The 21,627-nt window shown below is 40.8% G+C and overlaps 1 protein-coding gene across 3 annotated transcripts in view; it reads right to left on the reverse strand.

Annotated features, from left to right (window-relative positions):
* The window catches only part of SORCS2 (sortilin related VPS10 domain containing receptor 2), a 1,081,958-nt gene that overhangs the window by 509,015 nt on the left and 551,316 nt on the right, over positions 1-21,627 (reverse strand). For all 3 annotated transcript variants that reach the window (XM_077280087.1, XM_077280089.1, XM_077280090.1), the window contains exon 3: positions 4,987-5,086. In XM_077280087.1, coding sequence (XP_077136202.1) covers positions 4,987-5,086 — 100 coding nt within the window. The remainder of the gene's footprint in view (positions 1-4,986; positions 5,087-21,627) is intronic.

Consider the following 21,627-nt stretch of genomic DNA (forward strand, 5'->3'; position numbering starts at 1 on the left):
TTATTTCCTTCTCGACGTGTTTTTGTGCAGATTTGTTGCAGCGGGTTTTTTTTGTGCAGAAAAGTTATGATTCTGCAATTAAAAGTGTGATTGTGCATTTCTTTCATCAACATCAATCATCAACACCTTTATATGTTCTATCTGTTGCTGCATTCCTGTGAAATTAGTATTTTAATTCATACGCAAAGTAAAGAAGCTCTCCCATTAATGTTTTCTTCATTAAATCTGTGAATTTATTCATGTAGTGTAGTGTAGTGTGAGTGTATTAATATACTCACCTACTGACATTTTCTCCAGGACCCAGTGCCGTTCTGCTCCTCTTCTCAGTAACATCACTGCTCGGCAAACTCTCCAGATCAGACTGCGCTCTGCGTGAATTGGAAGTGGCTTTACAATGTAAGTCTATAGAGCGACAGAATGGTCCGGAATTGTAAAAGAGACTTCCGGGTCATGTATAGAGCACAGAGTGACTCCGAGAGTCTGTAGAGTGGTGACGTCATGGAAAAGAGGAAAAAAACGGAGTTTGATCCCAGATATAGTGGCGGTAGGCAGGTATATTAATTCACTCACACTACCCTACATGCTAATATACACAGGTTTAATGAAAAAAAAAAATATTCATGGGAGGGGTTCTTTAAAAATTAAGTGCTCTGGATGTGATGGAGCACTTTACAAGCCTCTGCCTCCCTGGAAATTTCCCCAGCCCAGCACCAGCCTTTTTAGCTTGATTGATAGCTCACTATCTGAAACCTACAATAGGAATAAAGGAATCATAATACTACAAAAACTAATAAAGAATCAATTTATTAAATATTATGTGAGATACAGTAAATTACTATGAAAAATAAAAAAAAGAGAGGAAGAGTGATGCTCACCATGGGGCCAGTGTAGTGTACATGGACCCTGTATGGTGGAACAAAATTATTTATTTAATTAATAATTAAAAAAAAACAAATGTGTGGACCCCTCTATTCATGATAACCAGCCATGATAAATAGTGATGGGCAAACTCATGTGGCTGTTCAAGTCCAGTGGGTCCGGCCGAACAACTAAAAAGTTTTGGTTTGGGCACCAGAACAGTAACTGAACCCGAACCAGATGAATGAGGGCCCAAACATCCATTGCTCACACGCTGTCATCTGCTTGAAAGGGAGGCAAACACGGGCTCTAATAGGTGGTAAGATTATTACCGCTGGCCAGAGAGCTTTGGTTCCCATGCTGTCAAATGACAGCGTGAGCCACCAGCTGTGGCGCTGCTGATGGGAGTAGTCATCAGCCGGTGCATGTGCTATAAATAAGTGTAACAAATAACATGGGGTCTCTTCTATTTTTGATAGCCAGCGTAGGAAAAACTGAGAGCTGCAGGCTGCAACCCTCAGCTGTCAGATTTATCATTAGAAATGGGCTAACCCGAACATTAAAGTTCGAGGCCCTTACCGAACACCTAGTGTCTGTGCACAGACCCCAAACATGGACTTCTCCAGGAGGTCCGTCTTACTGGTAGGGTTAAGCACCCCAGACTTCGGCTGTTTCCCAAGTTGTCACCTGTGTGACAGAGCGAAAAACATTGGTGGCTCTGTTAGTTAGTTACCGCCGATCAGAGAGCAGCGGTTCCCACGCTGTTAGATGAGAGCAGCTTTGACCAGCGTTAAAATACGTTACCACTGTTCACAGGCGTCGGCTGATGAGAAAGTAGAGAACAGTAAGAGCAGGTGCCACTGTGCTATAAATACGGTAAATAAATTTAATAAATGACGTAGGGTCTCTTCTATTTTTGATAACTATCGCAGGCAAAACCGACAGCTGCCAGATACAACCCTCAGCTGTCAGCTTTATAATGGCTGGTTATCAATGTCACATTGTAATGCAATGTAAAAAATGATCAAGGTCAGGGACGTCACATAGTAATGCAATGTATGACAGGGTGTAGGTCAGTGACATCATAGTATCATGCAATGGATATTAAAATATGGAGGTCAGTGATGTCACATGTAGCGTCACATAATAAAATGACAATTGGTTCACAGAAAAATACACTAAACAATAATAATTAAATGTTCTCAATCCAATTGGGCCAATCGATGGTAGTGGAGTGGTACTAGATATCAAAACCGTATCAGCTGAAGTGGTAAGAGGGGGAGTCTTGAAGTTTGAATGAGATGAAAAAAGTCACCCTGTTAACCATCTAAATATAGTTCTACCTTACTGCGGAGGTTGGCACCCTAAAAAGCGCAAATGGAGCCCCAGCTCAACGCAGGATGGCCATAATAGGTCCATTCTATTATGCCCTAAAGAGTTTAGCAAGAAAATATACAGTTATAGGTCACACACTACGAGCATCAGCAATCAATCTACCATAAATGAACACACTTTCGTAGGCTGAAACTGCAGCATAAAAGCAGAAAAGGATATCTGCACATATAAAGTGAGGGAGTGTGACATCATGGGCATGAACGTGTCCCATTAGATACAATATAAGTTATAAGTCATATTCAAAGACCATTCTCCAATTACACATAGAATGCTATACTGCGTTTCACCTAAGTAGCTTCATCAGGAGTACATACTGAAAATAATAGTGGGTACTTAGCATTAAGCTGTGACCTGGGGTGCTCGTATGCAGTTATAAGATGTCCCCGTGCATATGGACAAGATGCTCATAGAGTTACTAAAGACCAGGGTGGCGTGACATGGCATGTACAGGGATGGTGCCCCTCAGGCAGCATGAAAAGGACTATAGGAATAGTATCAATATCTGAAGTGCCACCATATTAAGATGCCTAGCGCAGCAGCTGTACCGCGCATACATAGTTTTATCTTAACATTATGCACCGCTGGCCCAGAATCTGCCGTGGAACGCATTGGTGTCTCAGCCGGATTGCGCATGCGCCGGTAGGGACATATCATAGCGTCAGGCCGCGCCACCGTCCTGAAAGAGGCAGTGGACCACATTTACATCCCAGCCACATCGAACATGCACAGATAAATGCCAATCTCAAGCTGCAGAAGAAAGCACAGCGTCCCTATAGAGCGCAGGCCTAAGCAAGCAGAATGAATCTGAGAACATGAGATACAAAAATGGCAGCGATGCATTGCCCCCCATCAAATAGAGAAGGGGCATAAGATGTCAAGTTGCCAAAACCCTGGGTCAATGGGCTATTTACGGGGATCATCTCAGAAAGGTCCACTATTAAACATTGGATTGAGCTCTATAGGAGCCATATGGGCCATGGAACAGCTGAACATCAGGGCATTTGGGGGTTGGGATTTCTATGGGGGACGACCATAGGAAGCATCTGATGGAGTTGGCCATTAAAACCCATTGGATTAATGTTATTCATTCGGCATATCCATTCAGAGCATTAAAAAAATGGAGGTCAGTGATGTCATGGCATCAGCATACAATACAGTATATACTGCACATTGGCTAACAATTCTATTAATTGATAGCCCCAATATCAGAGGCTATACTGTACATAGATATATAATAGAGCCGGGGTATGTGACATCATACAGTGTATATACTGTACTGCATGTCCTCTGTACTTAACGCCAGGGTCACCTATGCCATATAAAACCTGCGGTCTGTGATATCCATAAACTATATACAGGGCAAAAATCACAGATTACGTAATGTTTAAAATGTCAGTTTAAAGGGAATGTGTCATCAGAAAATGACCTACTGTTTAAATCAGGTTTTTATGTTACATGTATGCTTAAAAAAAATTGTTAGTGATGTTTTTTTTTCCATATCATGATCAGTATTAAAAATAAAAAATAGAAAACTTGCAATTTTCACTATGACCACAGGGGCTTTTTTAGTTTATAACTTCCTGTTCTAACAGGAAATAACACATTAGTTGTGCAAAAGTCACTGTGAATGGAGGGGAAATAGGTGAGCAGTGATGTGGCCTATTGTGATTGCTGGATCCGGTGTTATCAGCTGGTTTAACCTGTCACGTTAATCCTGCCTGTGATGGTAATGAGACTGCTAAAAATTCTTCCTTAAATAGCAGAAAGCAACAGTCAAAGATGGCCCCAGTGGCCAATGTGAAAATTGCAAGAATTCTAAACTTTTTTGGGAGAGGTTACGTTTCTCGTTGTGGAGAGTGACAAGCCAAGCCTGGCATGTCAGAGTGAGGAGACTTATAAGCCATGCATGCTCCTCTGGGAAATTATATATGCGAATTGTCTTTTCACAATGAAAGAAGACTAGATCTCTAGCTCCACCTATTGGAAGCAGCGATCCTATAAGTCAATTTTGACCCTTTAACGAGCCTTGCAATAAGCCTTTGAATAAAAGCCAAACCAGAATCTCTATGTGCAGACACAGTGTTTCAGGCTGTTTCTCTCATCAGGGCAAAGTATTAATTCTGATTTGGCTCGGTCAGAGGCTCTGGACTGGGGTTGAAGGTGATTTTGACATTTAAGATCACCGCTTCCATTTTACATATAAACATTAAATAAAAAGGATTGTGATCTGAAAAATAAAAAATCATTGCCAATATTTTTAATAATACATATAGGTCATTTTCTCATGATACAAATTTTCCTTTAAGTGATGTCACATCATGCAGTGACAAGAATTGGGTAAGCGATGGCATAACTTTCCATACAGAAAGGCCTATATAAGGCCAACATTGGTGATGTAGCAACATAAAACAATGCTTTTATAATACCAGTGTGATGACATGAAAATTAAGGCTGAACTCATAAGTTTTATCACAGCAGAATAATTAATCACCCATAAAAAAACGGTTCTATGATGTCACAAAATCATACAAGTCTACATAAGTCCAAGGTGAATGACATCACAGATTCATATATTGCCAGAATAACGACATCATTCAATACTTATACTATACTTATACAATATCCATCATATATGAACATGCCAAGAGACAAAAGGGAGGAACAGTCAATGCTAGCCCGGGCTTTGACAACCAACCAGGACACAGTCCAGAGTAAGAGGTGGGTACAGCTTACCTTCTTCTTGTTGGTGGGGCAGATGTAGAACTTGTCAATCACTGTGGTGACACCGGGCTGCAGGTTCAGCTTCGTATACGTAGTTCCATAATCCGAAGACCTGGTCATACAAATCAATGAGATAATGTCAAGTAACAGTCTTGTTAAGATCTATGAATACTGCATGATTTACTGATACATGTGCAGTGTGGCGGTACATGGCGTAAGGGGTCATACACATGGGCTCCTTACCTTGGCATGCCAGAGCCGGTATGTCACTCTCCACAAGGAGAAATGTTACCCATGAGGACTCAGTCCAGAGTCTCTCACCTAGCCAAATCAGTTCTCATACTTTGCACTGATGAGGGGCAGTACCCCAAAACGCCGTGTCTTCAAATTGAGATTCTGATTTGGCTTTTGTCCTAAGTCACATTTCAGTGCTCGTTAATAGGTCAATAACGACTTGTATGATTGCTGTTTCGAGCAGGTGGCACTATAGAGTTCAAGTCCTGTTCCTCCCCGATGAGGCAATTTGCATATTAGGTTTCCTAGAGGAACATTGCACGGGAAATAAGGCTCCTCACCTTGGCATGTCAGAGCCGGTATGTCACTCTCCACAAGGAGAAACGTTACCCCTTAGACCTCATTCCATATGTATATACTATGAAGCCAACATACTTTGTGTGCACCCTACATGCTCGGAGGATACTTCTGTGTACATGGGTACGTAGGATATACGCACACTAGGATTTTTGAAGAGTTTTATGGTGCAGATCTTCTCCAAAATCCTCTATCCTATGCTGCAAAAACTGTTCCTATTCATTTATATGGGAAATTCGCTTTGCTATAAGACTTTTTTGTTTCTGAACAAGGTTCTGATAAATGTCTGGTGGAAAAAAAAGAGTGGATGTCACATCTTTGAGAAGGATAGCACACAGGGTCTTTTTTTAAGTTGGATTCTGCCCTGAAAAAGTGCCACAAAAGCACCCAATAAAATGAACTAACTCCACCTTATGTCACATCTTTTAACTTCTCCTGGGTTCGGAAACCCTTAAGCGGTTAAAAGAAGTGACATGGGCGGCTTCACTTGAGAAAACACGGTGGGCGCACCGGTATCCAAATAATGCCATGTGTACATACTCTGAAGCTATTTTTTAGAAGGATTTTGTAGACTTGCCAATCTAAAAACTCCTGAAAAAAAATCAGTGTGAACATAGCCTTAAAGAAGTTTTCCACTATTTGGACAACCCCTTCTCACTTGCTATATTTCCCTGTATGAAAAAAAAAAAACCTATTCTGGTACCATTCCAACAAAGCCGGTGCCTGGGTCTCCTGGGGCTTGCGTGACATTGTTATGCCACGTGAGCCCTGCAGCCAATCAGAATCTGCTTCACTCCCACCACATTCGGAAGTAACTGTGATTGGAGGAAGTCAGAGAACAGCAGCAGTTTTCACTTCTTCTGGGTGTTCCGTCCGATTGAAAGTGAGAGTGAAGTGGTCCATTAGCGCTGGAACAGTTCTGGCACCGGCGGCGTGTCCAGACTGTTTTCATTTTACGCGGGAGGAATATAGCAACAGTCTAGGAATATCGACTGTTGTCGAATGGTATACGGTATAGAACAAAGTAGTCTATTGATGAAAAATGTATCCCGACCTAACAAAAGGCAAAAATAAAATGGATATGTTTGACATTTATGTCTGTACATTTCCCAGAAAATATGCCAAATTCATATAATAAATGACAGTGTGAATGTTCCATCAAAGTTTTAGGTTTTAGTGGCTCGGCTCAGTTTCTGGCCAAGGTTTCTGGGTTTTACCAGAGGAGATGATTCTGATGGTCTACTGTCTATTATTACAAAACATGCACATACACTTATAGTTGTCACGGCTCCCGGGTACTACTGCTGTGGGAAACGCTGCCCACAGCAGCAAGGAAGATGAGCAACGCGCCAGGAACTAACCAGGTAACAACCGGGACCTGAAACATGTGACAGAGTAGGAGTTGGTCAGGGTGGAGCCAGACGCCGGGGTGCAGAGAAGAGATAAACACAAGAGAGTAGTCAAACAAGCTAAAATCGGAGTCAGGAGATCACGAAGTACCAAAGGGGTTAGACAGGGGATTGTCAGAAGTGAAGCCAGAGGTCAGAAATTCAGAAGAACAAACAGAGTAACGCACGGGCACACACTTCAGAGGTCAGGCACACAGACTAGAACGGAAAGTATAGCTGACAGTGAATCCTAGTCTGGAGTGAGTATAAATACCCCTCCCAGATCGAAAGGGAGGCCAGCAAAATTAACCCTGAGAGAACAGGACATTAACCATGTCCTAACCATGACACTAGTTACATTACAACAATACATTTTAATATGTTATTTACACGAAAACAAAAAGGTCATTTCTAAAGACAGATGTTCTCTACTGAGACACTGGGTCCAATTGTTGGGTCAGATTTTGGGTCCACAAGATAGTCATCCAGTCTTCCGGTGGACCAGTCCTACAATGGCTTACCTCGGTGATTTTCCATGTGTCTACAGCTCAACTCTAATGAACTAAATGGTCCTGAGTGGTAAAACCAGACGAAACCTGTATTGAAGAGTGGAGCTGATTCTGTAAAACAAATTAGATATTTTCTTCTGATCTCACACCAGATAAGTCATGCTGACTAGTTTGATTTATTTATCTATTTTACTGTCTATGTCAATTGTAACTGGTGGATCCTGCAGTATCAGCTGTGTTACCTGTCACTGTAATCATGCCTGTGATGATAATGAAACTCCTGAAAACTCTTCTTAAAACAGGAAGTATGAGTCTAAAGTAGCCCTAGTGGCCATTATGAGAAAAGCAAGATTCCTATCATTGTTTTTAATACAGCTCGTACAATAATAAAAAGAAAAAAGTTTCCCAATTTAAAAAAAATATAGATTTAACATAATTTATGCATCATTTATGAGTAATTTCACTATCGATGTAACATTAATATGTTCTATATTGTCTTACACATTCTGGTATTATTCTGTATATTCGATATTATGTCTATGCTATATTGGCTTCCTTTCCTGCCATAAACCGTATAAAATTGTGGTGGGTTCTGAAACCGCCACCCATCACAGAATAATTAGCGGTACAGACAAGATGAAAAAAATGTGGTGTGTGAGAAAATGGAGAATATGTTATCCTATAGAGCAAAACCTCATGCAAAAATAATATCATGCCATGTGCTGAAGCAAAAGAAAACATTATTTTTTAATATTCATGCTTCCCAGAAAACATATTTTACCGATGTGGAAACCCGAGTCTACTTGTTCACTACGAGGCTTAGTTTTCCCACCATTTGTATAATACTTTATTTATTACCATGGCATGCATTCGTCTCAGTATAGTAGTTCACATTTCTTATATTAAATATTGATCCATTAGAAAAAGGAAACACCGGCTGTAAAAATCTGATACGTTTGGATGATTTAAAATGTAAAAATAAAATAATTTTCCAACAGAATGAGAAATTCATATATATTGTACATTGTATTTACGCATATGTTTTTTATTAATGCGTTTTATACATATATGGGAGGAGAGACTTAAATTTGCCTTCAATTTGACAGAAAATTCAGATTTTCCCAAAATCTGAATCTTTTGCTATTATGACTCGCATGAATCCAGCAAAAAAGACAGCCGACTGGATGACATTTTGCTGCATTTAAAAGTGTTGGGAAAGTGTTAAAAAATTTAAAAAACAAAATATATATAAACCACCAAATCTCTCTTGCCCAAATCTTGTATGCGCAGCATCCTACTTGGTCATTCTGGCCTGATTTTTGACCGTCATGGCCTGCCATACACTATTATGACACGTGAGGTCTGCGACAACTGCAATGTCATAATGTCGTGAGATCTATTTGGCGTTGGGGTCATTGAAGACCAGACAAGACCCATGGTGTAAAGAAGGCTGGTGGCTTCTCAGTGAAAACAAGACTGGAGCAAGCGAGAAACAAGTTGAGGTCCGGGGAGCGGTGATCGTTAACTTTTTCTACAAAATATTTTAAACGTTGACTATGGGGTTTGGAGCTATACGGAGCATAAGACACATGTGATTGATGCAAATTTCAATTAATAAATTACTAATATAGATATTTAATGAATAGCAGAGCAGCGTTTACAGCCACCGAGTTTCACGGGTGTGTCAGCTGCAACAGACTGTCTGCATTACAGACCCCTCCTTAATCCTTCTGACTCTTGGACCCAGTGGCAGCCTTCCTCTGGCTCTAGTTGAAACACCAGGACCTGGGTGTTTATAAATTCCCAGTCTGCTGCAGAGAGTCGCTGGTGATATTCATATTATTCCCTTGTGAAGGCTCAGAGCTATAGCCGTCGCCTAACTTCCTCTCTGAAGCTGTTTGAGGATGTTTGGTGTTACCTCTCTAAGTCTGCTCAAAGTAAGTTCATACCCCTTGTCTGTCTACCTTTTTATCTTTAATTTACAGTGGGGACTGACCGGTGCGCATCCCACCCCCTCCTTATCCAGGGCTTAGCTCTAGGGAGATACAGGGCTTAGGTTTCCTGCTCGGCAATTGGTGAGGAACCAATTTAGTGCTAGGATAGCAGTTAAGGTGTTCTTAGATCTGCCTAGGGGCCTCTAGTCACCCACTCCCTAGTGTCTGAGCTTCCCCTCATGCCTTAGTGTTGCACTTAGTCCTTCCCACACTGTGCGCGAGACCGAGAAACCTCATGGGAAACTTTGAGGGACACTTTAGCCACTTTACGACCTTGGATGTATATATACGTCCAAGGTCGCCTCCCCCTGTTTGCTGTGGGCTCTGGCGATGAGCCAGCAACTTTTCCGGCACATGTCAGCTGATTTCAACAGCTGACATGTGTCCTTAAAATCTGCGGGTGGAATCGCGATCCACCCTTGGCTGTTAACATGTTAAAAGCCGCTGTCTATCTCTGACAGCAGCATTTAACATGATCGGGCCAGAAGCGCGTCACAAACCCCGCCCATCAGCACCCGTCACATGACCGCAGGTTGCCAATGGCTTTGCATGACAACCCACAGGAGACACCTGTGGCTGTCATTGCTGGATAGCTGTGAGCGCCGCTCAGTGGCCGGAGGTCATAACAAGTGAGTTTTGCTGTGTGTAGCACAGGCAATCAGAAGAGACTATTGAAGCTAGTGAAAAGTAAAAAAAAATGTTTTTAAAAATATTTAAAAAATATATATATAAATTCGCCCCTTTCAAAATAAAAGAATTGAAAAACAAACAAACACATATTTGGTATTGTCGCATTCAGAATCGCCCGATCTATCAATATACAGTGGGGCAAAAAATTATTTAGTCAGTCAGCAATAGTGCAAGTTCCACCACTTAAAAAGATGAGAGGCGTCTGTAATTTACATCATAGGTAGACCTCAACTATGGGAGGCAAACTGAGAAAAAAAAATCCAGAAAATCACATTGTCTGTTTTTTTTATCATTTTATTTGCATTTTATGGTGGAAAATAAGTATTTGGTCAGAAACAAACAATCAAGATTTCTGGCTCTCACAGACCTGTAACTTCTTCTTTAAGAGTCTCCTCTTTTCTCCACTCATTACCTGTAGTAATGGCACCTGTTTAAACTTGTTATCAGTATAAAAAGACACCTGTGCACACCCTCAAACAGTCTGACTCCAAACTCCACTATGGTGAAGACCAAAGAGCTGTCAAAGGACACCAGAAACAAAATTGTAGCCCTGCACCAGGCTGGGAAGACTGAATCTGCAATAGCCAACCAGCTTGGAGTGAAGAAATCAACAGTGGGAGCAATAATTAGAAAATGGAAGACATTCAAGACCACTGATAATCTCCCTCGATCTGGGGCTCCACGCAAAATCCCACCCCGTGGGGTCAGAATGATCACAAGAACAGTGAGCAAAAATCCCAGAACCACGCGGGGGGACCTAGTGAATGAACTGCAGAGAGCTGGGACCAATGTAATAAGGCCTACCATAAGTAACACACTACGCCACCATGGACTCAGATCCTGCAGTGCCAGACGTGTCCCACTGCTTAAGCCAGTACATGTCCGGGCTCGTCTGAAGTTTGCTAGAGAGCATTTGGATGATCCAGAGGAGTTTTGGGAGAATGTCCTATGGTCTGATGAAACCAAACTGGAACTGTTTGGTAGAAACACAACTTGTCGTGTTTGGAGGAAAAAGAATACTGAGTTGCATCCATCAAACACCATACCTACTGTAAAGCATGGTGGTGGAAACATCATGCTTTGGGGCTGTTTCTCTGCAAAGGGGCCAGGACGACTGATCCGGGTACATGAAAGAATGAATGGGGCCATGTATTGTGAGATTTTGAGTGCAAACCTCCTTCCATCAGCAAGGGTATTGAAGTTGAAACATGGCTGGGTCTTTCAACATGACAATGATCCAAAGCACACCGCCAGGGCAACGAAGGAGTGGCTTCGTAAGAAGCATTTCAAGGTCCTGGAGTGGCCTAGCCAGTCTCCAGATCTCAACCCTATAGAAAACCTTTGGAGGGAGTGTTGCCAAGCGAAAAGCCAAAAACATCACTGCTCTAGAGGAGATCTGCATGGAGGAATGGGCCAAAATACCAACAACAGTGTGTGGCAACCTTGTGAAGACTTACAGAAAACGTTTGACCTCTGTCATTGCCAACAAAGGATATATTACAAAGTATTGAGATGAAATTTTGTTTCTGACCAAATACTTATTTTCCACCATAAAATGCAAATAAAATGATAAAAAAACAGACAATGTGATTTTCTGGATTTTTTTTTCTCAGTTTGTCTCCCATAGTTGAGGTCTACCTATGATGTAAATTACAGACGCCTCTCATCTTTTTAAGTGGTGGAACTTGCACTATTGCTGACTGACTAAATACTTTTTTGCCCCACTGTATATAAAAAAATGATTTGATCGCTAAACAGGATAACGAGAAAAAAAATCAAAACGATATAATTACATTTTTTTTGTAGCCTCGACATTAAATTAAAATGCAATAACGAGTGATCAAAAGATCATATCTACCCAAAATGATATAAATAAAAACGTCAGCTGGGCACGCAAAAAATAAGCTGTCAGTCAACCCCAGATTTAGAAAAATGGATACAGGTCTAGGAAAATGGCAACTTATTATTATTTTTTTTTATTACAAACTTTTACAACAAACTTGGCATTTTTTCACCACTTAAATAAGAACCTATACATGTTTGGTATCTAGAAAATCAATGACCTGGAGAAATATAATGGCTGGTTAGTTTTAGCATTTAGTGAACTTGGTAAAAAAAACAAAACTATTGTCGAATTGCACTTTTTTTTACAATTTCATGGTACTCTTCCCGTTTTACAGAACATTACGTGGTAAAACCAATGGTGTTGTTTAAAAGTATAACGCGTCCCGCAAAAAGCAAGCTCTCAAACGGCCATATTGACAAAAAATTAAAAAAATATGGCTCTGGGAAGAAAGGGAGCAAAAAACGGAAACTCAAAAGCTGAATAACCTAAGGTGGGGAAGGGGTTAAGGTTACTTGGGTTTCCAGCTGTTGGAACACCTTAAGGCTGTGAACTACTGTTACCTCGGTGTGTATTTTACTGTACTTGTTAATAAAAAATGGTGAGTCCCCCATCATTTTCATAACCTGCTGAGGAAAAGTTGATGGATGGAGGCTTATGTTAATATTCTAGGAAGGGGCCAATAGCCATAAAGGTTCCCAGGCTATTAATATCAGCTCACAGCTGTTTGCTTAGCTTTTACTGGTTATTATATGGGAGAGCCCCCCAAAACAAAAAAAGACGTGGGGTCCCCCTATATTTACTAACTAGCAAAGGCTCCGCAGAAAGCTGAGGGTTGAGATTAATAGCCTAGGAAGGGGCCATGGATATTGGCCCCTTCCCAGACTAAGAACATCAGTCCTAAGTTGCCCTAGAAGTAGCTCATCCATAAGAGGTGCAAATTCTGGTGTTTAGCCTTGCTCTTCCCACTTGCCCTGATACGGTGGAAAGTGGGGTAATAGTTGTGGGGTTGACGTCAGCAGTTTTATGGCCACTGACATCAAGCCAATGGGTTAGTAATGGAGAGAAATCTATAAGGCACCCCCTTTACTAACCCCAATGCCAAATGTAATAAAGGCAGAGAGAGTAAAGTCCGTTAATTGAAATAAACACACACAGACTTCTTTATTTGAAATAAAAGCTCCCCAACCTATTTATTCACCAAATATTAAAATAAAAAAGCATAGTTATATTCACCGTTCCACCATTGGTCCATTAATGGCCATGTCCCATGACGATCCGGATTGTTTGTAGAACGGTCACATCAGTGATGCGACTGCTCTCCACGCCAGCTGGTTCACACTGAGAAGAGCATGAGAATTTGGCTGCATGTGACTGGCGGAGACGTCATTAAAGTTTACTGCCAGACACAGCTAGAGCTTCTCACATTCTGTTCGGTGTGTTCCAGCTGGCGTGGTGAGCGGTTGCATCACCGATGTGACCGCACTCCAAACCATCTGGATTGTCGTGGGACATGGCCATTAATGGATTATCGGCGGAAAGGTGAGTACAACTTTGCTTTTTTATTTTTATTTTTGGTGAATAAATGGTTAAAAGAGGGTCGGGGAGATTTTATTTCAAATAAGGAGTCTACGTGTTTATTTCAATTAAAGGACTTTACTATGTCTCTGCCTTTATTTTTAGGCTAGGGAGGACCAATATCCATGGCACCTTCCCAGTCTAAGAATACCAGCAACCAGCTGTCAGGGATCCCATGCCATTTTAAAAAAAATATTTTATTAAATTATTTAAAAAATTGTATGGGGACCGTCCTATTTTTGATAACCAGCCAATATAAAGCTGACAGCTGGGGGCTGCAGCCCGAATCTGTCTGTTTTGCCTGCGCTGGCTATCAAAAATAGACGAGACCCCACATCTTTTTTTGTTTGTTTGTAAAGCTTGTTGATTGGCTGATTTCAACAAACTTTGCCCGAACAGTAACACTAGGTGTTCGGTACAGGCCCCTAACTTTACTGTTTGAGTTTGCCCATCCCTAGTTATGAAGACCCACATAGTGTAAACTTCTCCCAAGAGAGTACCGCAAAATCATGTTTTTTCTCAATTGCTGTCCTCTTGCACTAATCATTTCAGCCTACGCCGAATCAAACGGGAAGGTGAGGATGGACAACTGGAGCATACCACCGTTATATTTTTAGAATTCTAAAAGAAAACATATTCCTCTTTAGGCACATCAAAGAACAGTGCACATAAGACAGTAATGTTAATGGGCTTGTACAGTTGCAGTGTTTTGGACTTTTAATAATCCAGAAAATGTGATGGTGCATCACCTCTGGTGCCATACTTAAAATAAAATCAATTATATTACGTTGTTTTCTCCCTAAAATGTAAACATGTCTTCTAAAAAAGGAGGGATACCAATTGCCAATGAGAATTCTTAAATCGTCTGTGCTTGATTTTATATGAAGCAAAATAACATTACAATTTTTTCCTGCATTCTAAACCCAAAACATATTTCTCTCCATCTGATAAATGTGACATGTCTGTAGTCTGATTAAACCTAGATTTTTATCGCCATTCTTTTCTCATGTAGACTAAGACCAGCGGGCGCTAATCCAGGATGACTAGTCTGTTGTTTTCCAGTGCTTTGAACTGTAAATGTACCATCTGGATTTTCCAAATCCTGATATAGTTGGATGGAGAAACAAAATATTTTCTTAAAGGGATATTTCCATTTCATAGCGTGCTTTATTTGAGAGGTGGGGGGTATGCTCCATACAAAATCTCCAGTATTGTCCCTCTCTGGGGTTCACCTCTTATTTCTACTCCTCTAGAAGTGCGTAATAACCATATACCAATAAATTACATATAATAACAATGAGCTTTATACATTATCAGATAAAACTCTTATACCTGATGAGGCTAGGAAACTTATTTTGAAAATCCGTATTAGGAAGGCCGTATAGTCCATTTGTAAGAATTTTCCTGCCTGATATTAAAAGGAACCCTAACTGGACTTGTTTTATTATGAGGATTATACAGCTATTCTGACATGGGTTTCCAAAGTAAATACACCAGCCTCACTGGGTCTAAGAGATATTTTCAATAATATATGCTTAATTGTATAGATGAATGAAAAATTGGACAATCCAAGAGATGAATTATATGTCATGGGTGAAACTACCATTTAAAGGGAATCTGTCAACAGGTTTTTGCCACCTAATCTGAGGGTAGCATAATGTAGAGACAGGGACCCTGATTCCAGCAATGTGTCACTTACTGGGCTGCTTGGTGTTGTTTTAATAAAATCACTGTTAGAGATTATCATTAGAGGACTAGTAATCCTGCTTCCAGGTAGTCCAGCCACGCCCACACCACTCATTGGCACAGTGTACACAGAAAGCTGCCAATCAGGGGTGTGGGCGGGGAAATGCACAGCTCAGCATTCAGAGAACTGCTAGATTTAAGGTACCTTCACACGAAACGACATCGCTAGCGATCCGTGACGTTGCAGCGTCCTGGCTAGCGATATCGTTTCGTTTGACACGCAGCAGCGATCAGGATCCTGCTGTGATGTCGCTGGTCGCTGAATAAAGTCCAGAACTTTATTTGGTCGTCCGATCGCCGTGTATCGTTGTGTTTGAAAGCAAAAGCAACGATACCAGCGATGTTTTACACTGGTAACCAGGGTAAACATCGGGTTACCAAGCGCAGGGCCGCGCTTAGTAACCCGATGTTTACCCTGGTTACCATATGTAAATGTAAAAAAACAAACAGTACATACTCACCTGCGCGTCCCCCAGCGTCTGCTTCCTGACACTTACTGAGCGCCGGCCCTAAAGTGAAAGTGAAAGCACAGCGGTGACGTCACCGCTGTGCTGTTAGGGCCGGAGCTCAGTCAGTGTCAGGAAGCGGACGCTGGGGGACACGCAGGTGAGCATGTACTGTTTGTTTTTTTTACTTTTACGCTGGTAACCAGGGTAAACATCGGGTTACTAAGCGCGGCCCTGCGCTTAGCAACCCGATGTTTACCCTGGTTACCCGGGGACCTCGGCATCGTTGGTCGCTGGAGAGCGGTCTGTGTGACAGCTCTCCAGCGATCAAACAGCGACGCTGCAGCGATCGGCATCGTTGTCGCTATCGCTGCAGCGTCGCTTCGTGTGAAGGTACCTTTAGAGAAGAAAAAACTGTGACTGTATCACAATTGCAGCACACAGCCCAGTAAGTGATACATTGTTGGATTATACTGCTCTCAGACGGGGAGCAAAAATCTGGTGACACAGTCCCTTTAATTCACTGTGGTGTAATGATAATAACCCAAATTTTCTGGAAAATCAATCACTCGCCATATCAGAGTCAAATTTGAGCAGCGCCATTACTGAGCCGCTCCCGTGTCATTATGTAACTTATACTCTTCGTACTACGTTGGAGCCATTTGTATGTCAGATGGAGCTAGACTGGAATTTTCTGCTGTTATTAGATGCTATATAATTTTACAGGCAGTAAAATATCACTTAACCTCTGGACCCGCACTCGTGTTCATGCTCTCACTTCCCAGACGCTTTTCTGCTACTGGCAACAAACAGTTTTCCTGCTAAATGAGGTCAAACTGGCGGCAGAATTCTCTAATATCAGATAACTGCTATCCAGGCAGGGAGCCCATATATTGGCGATAATCGCGTGTTCACCTAAAGGCTTCATCATTTCTTTTACAGAAGCCATAGACTGGCTTAGCACTGCTTTGTAGTAAGGACATTACTTGTTGGCATAGCTTTCATGTGACGCCACTGCAGCTTGTAATTTATAAGAAGTCCATAATTCCCAAAAACGCATCTGCCAATCTCCAAACACCAGACTAAGAGACAGTAAAACGGAATCCATCATCTAAAAGCAGAGCTGTCACTCACACAAAAGTTCCGCCCACATTCAGCTGCTCCTGTTTTTTAACTTCTATTTATTTTATTTTTTATTTTTTAAGTAAAACTAAGGGATGCACACAAGCAACAGAGACCCCCTATGCAAGTACAGGACAGAATACCAGCCCCTTTTTCTCTAAGAGTTCACCATAAACAACTAAGTCTTTCTAACAAACCACCAGTAATCAATGGTGGAGTCCCTTACACACTTCAATAGATAATAGGAGGCACTTTTCTACTAGCCCAAGTGCCTCAGCAACAGTTGAACATATGTTACAGTGGATCTAAAAAGTCTACACACCCCTGTTAAAGTATCCATTTTTTTCCATGTAAAAAAACATATCCAAGAAGAAATATTTCAGGACTTTTTACACCTTTAATGTCACTATAATCTGAACAAAATAAAACTGAAATATTTTCAGGTGGAAAGAAAAAATGAAGAACTTAAGTAATGTGGTTGCACAAATATGCACACCCTGTAACTAATACTTTGTTGAAGCGCCCATTGAATTTATGACAGCATTCAGTCTTTTTGGGTCGCAATTTATCAGCGTAGCAAATCTAGAATTGGCATTCTTTGCCCACTCTTCCTTGCAGTAGCTCCATACCTGTTAGACTTAGAGGACATAACCTGTGTACAGCGCCCTCTTGAGGTCACTCACAGATTCTCAATTGGATTCAGGTCTGGGCTCTGCCTGGGCCATTCCAAAATACTAATCTTCTTCTGGAAAAGCCATTCTTTTGTTGATTTCGAGGTATGCTTAGGGTTGTTGTCATTTTGAAAGAAGAAATTCTTCTTCATCTTCAGATTTTTAGCAAAACCTTTAGAGGTTTTGAGGCAAAATTGAGTGGTATTTGGAACTGTTCATAATTCTTTCCACCTTGACTAATAGCCAGAGTCCCATCTGACAAAAAACAGTCCCAAAGTATAATGCTGCCTCCACCATGCGTCACTGTGGGTATGGTGTTCTTTTGGTGATGCGCAGTGTTGGCTTTGCGCCAAACATACCTTTTATAACTATGACCCAAAAGTTCAACCTTGGTCTGATCAGACAGTACTCACATGCATTTGGCAGACTTTATGTAGATTTTGGCAAAACATAACCTTGGATATTTTTCTTCGTCAGAAAAGGATTCCATCGTGCCACCCTACCCCACAGGCCAGATGTATGCCAGAAATTCTTGCATCTTCTTTAATGTTGCTGGAGGTCTATAGGCAACCTCGTGGACAAATTGCTTTTTTGTTTTTGAATGTTTAAGGAACATCCAGTTCTAGGTAATGTCAACGTGTTTCATCAAATTTAAGCCACTTCTTGATTATACCAGTGCTCCAGCTGTCAGTTTTGCCTGGCTGGTTATCAAAAATAGAGGGGAACCCACAACATTTTATTTTTAATTATTCATTTAGAGGGCAGCCGACGGCTGATGAATACTCTCATGAGCCGCTCCTGCTCTCGCTGTTATTAGCGGCAGCACGCATAGGCTGATGGGAGCAGTAGTCCCATCAGCCAACGCCAGTAACCGGAGGTAAACTTTTTACCTCCGATCACAGCTGCGCACTCACATTGTTATTTGACAGCATGGGAACCGCGGCTGCCTGACCGGCGGTAATCATTTTACCGCCGATCAGAAGCAGTGATTGCCGCGCTGTCATGTGCATGACGAACACCTGGTGTTCAGGGGCCAGACCAGAACAGTAACTCTGTCTTCCTGGTGAAGTCCATGTTCGCTGTCCGTGCCGGAACAGTGTGTGTTCGGAACGGACACCAAACTTTACTGTTTGGGTTCGCCCATCTCTAGTCACGTAGTCTCCAAGCAACCCTGGTTGTTTGGGGCTTCCATATATGCGGACTTTGGGCTAAATTGGTTGATGCCTGTGGAAGCACATTCTATTGAAAGAGAACTTTAATTGAAGGAGAACTCGGAGGTGGTGAGTTCTCCTTCAATGGAAGTCTTCAAACAGAGGCTGGACAGACATCTGTCTGAGATGGTTTAGTGAATCCTGCATTGAGCCGGGGGTTGGACACGATGACCCTGGAGGTCCCTTCCAACTCTTACATTCTATGAGTCTATGATTTTAAAATGCAACCTTTTAATTGAAAAAAGTCACAAAATTATTCTAATGATTTTAGTATCCCTAAAGTATCTAAATAAATCTTGAGTTATTTGAGGGGCCCATTTATTTAGATCCACCGGCTGATACCGTTTAATGCATGCTATTGATTTTCCTCCATTATGTTTTACCATACAGTGCTACTATCCTAATGAAAGAATGTAACTTAGTCAAGATAATGGAGGGATAATTACCAAAATTAGTCTAGATCAAAAGTTGAGCAATTGCATATAGGATGCAGTGATAATAATAAAAAAACTTATGAAAAATAAAGCTGGAATCTTGTTGATTGCTGTTACAATTGCTTCACTTAGTGCACCAGTTCTGATAAATCTCCCCTATGTGTACTATTTCCGAAGAATAGTGTTCCGGTTCTGGCAGATTTGATTTGTGGACACTATCATCTTCTGTAGCTTAAAGGCTATGTACACTATTACGCTGTTTTGTTTTGTTTTATTATTGTTTGTTTGCTTCCTATATACAAAATTGAGCAACTTTTGAAATAGCCTTGAATTAAAAAAAAAAAATACCACTAAGCTATTGCAGGGTCTGTCTAAGTCCATCACTTAGCTAGCTGGGCTACAAAATTGAATACAAATCCATCAAAGCTTTGCTCCTGGCTCTGACAGCTCTTTCTTTCCCTTCTCTCAATGATAGAGATGGCAGCAAGGAAGGAGATAGGCTTGTACATGGCAGTACATAGTGTAGAGAGGGGATGAAGCATCTACATTCTCAGAGAGGGCAAAGGAAACAGTCGGTAGATGGTGAGGAAACAATATGATGCTCGAAATCACTCCAGTAATATAGCTGTGCTGTTGTACAAGAACTAGTAAAGGCTGCAGCATGCTGAACACACAGACTTCATATTCAGCAAATGAAGAATCACAAAACAAATATTTGAAACTAGGAGCAAACTACAAACTGCGCAATAGAGGGTCTAAAAATGAATGAAGAAATGAAGATTGTAGAGTGAAACGAGACTTTTTTTTTAACTAAATGCCAGTATTTGGGCTAAAAAATAATTTTTCCAGTTGGTTTTCATTAAAAATGTTGACTTTTACAGGCGCTTTGCTTCACAACAAATTCAACTTTGATGTGGTTTGTGGACATAAATCTGCTAAGAGGAGCTCAGAAAAAGAGTTACAGAAAGACAAGAGCGAACCCAAACTTCTCCCGGAAATCCGCTTTCCTGGAGAGAGAAAGAAAGAGCCTTTTGTAGCCCCCTAGTCCTTTTATCAAAGTTTGGATCCTCATTGACTTCTATGGAGTTCGGGTTAAAGTTTGGGTAGAGCACTGGTAGCCAAACCGAACTTTGGATTGAAGTTCGATCAAACCCTACAAACCTGAACATCCAGGGGTCCGCTCATCCCTGGTTACAGACTATTATGTTAAAATGAGCTCTCTGACAGAGTCTCAGTTAACTCATTTTTCAGCCAGGACTAGACATTGCAATCCAAAGAAAACGGTGTAAAATCTTTATATAGACCAAATACAAAAATTATTCTTAACTCGACAAACATGCATTTAATTAAAAAAAGTTCCTAAAAGTGGATAACCCCTTAATGAACATTAACCAACATACGTAAAAACCTTTAAAAAATAAAATTGTAGGTATATATTTTGCAGCTTTGATCATTTAAAGTGACATTTAATGCATCAAAAATAGGATATAACAGATCTACGGTAAAAGCATAATTATATAGTAATTGGCTGTTGCTTAACTTACCACTTTGTACTGACGGCTTTACTTTTAATTTGCTCCCTTGAGTGACATTTCCTTTTTTCTAAATATTTAATCACAAAGATAGTATCTATAAAAATTGCCTTATAACCTTCTCTAAAATATTCTGGCAAATCATGGATTTAAGTCAGGAAACTAATAGTCTTAGTTTATCCTAGCTGCTAAGCTTTGTCTGTAACCAAAAGTTGTAATACCCTTCAAAAATTGTCACTAAAGGGGATGTGTGGCTTAGAAACCATCTTTAAAGTCCCTAATAAAACAATAGTCAACAGAGGGGAATCCCTCATTCACAATGTCCATCAGATTATCTATAGAGAGACTGGAGGACTTAAATCATGTAATACTTCATTTGGCCTGCGGAAGTGCTGCACAGGAATTAAACACTTGCTGTAAGGATGTTTTTTGCAGAACACTTCTTAGGGTTTCCATACACAATAGCGTTTTTGGCAAGATCTGTCGAATGTATTTGAGAATGTCCTGATTATCCTCCATTGGTAAATATCTGGAGGAAGACTGATCATGCATGCTGAAATTCAACCTGCGCCATCCGTTGTTCCCACAAGCCTGTATCCAAGGCTTATACTCCTTTATCTATTGAGAAAATGCAAGTTATGTAAAAATGCCATCAGGTTAAACTTGCACTTGCCATTTTCACATATGTTGCTAGCAAATTGACTACATTAAAAACTAGACCAAAAAATAAAAAAAAAATAGATAAAAAAAGGTTTTACAGCCTGCATTAACGTAACCTTTTTTGTGTTAACCTTTTAGAGGAGTTACAAATATTTTTCATGATGGTATCTCTTTGTTTTGGAGCTGCACCTCTTACAAATAATAAAAACTGAGTCTAATTATTAGAATATATCGACGC

Source organism: Ranitomeya variabilis, chromosome 1, assembly GCF_051348905.1.
Source record: "Ranitomeya variabilis isolate aRanVar5 chromosome 1, aRanVar5.hap1, whole genome shotgun sequence".
NCBI lineage: Eukaryota > Metazoa > Chordata > Amphibia > Anura > Dendrobatidae > Ranitomeya > Ranitomeya variabilis.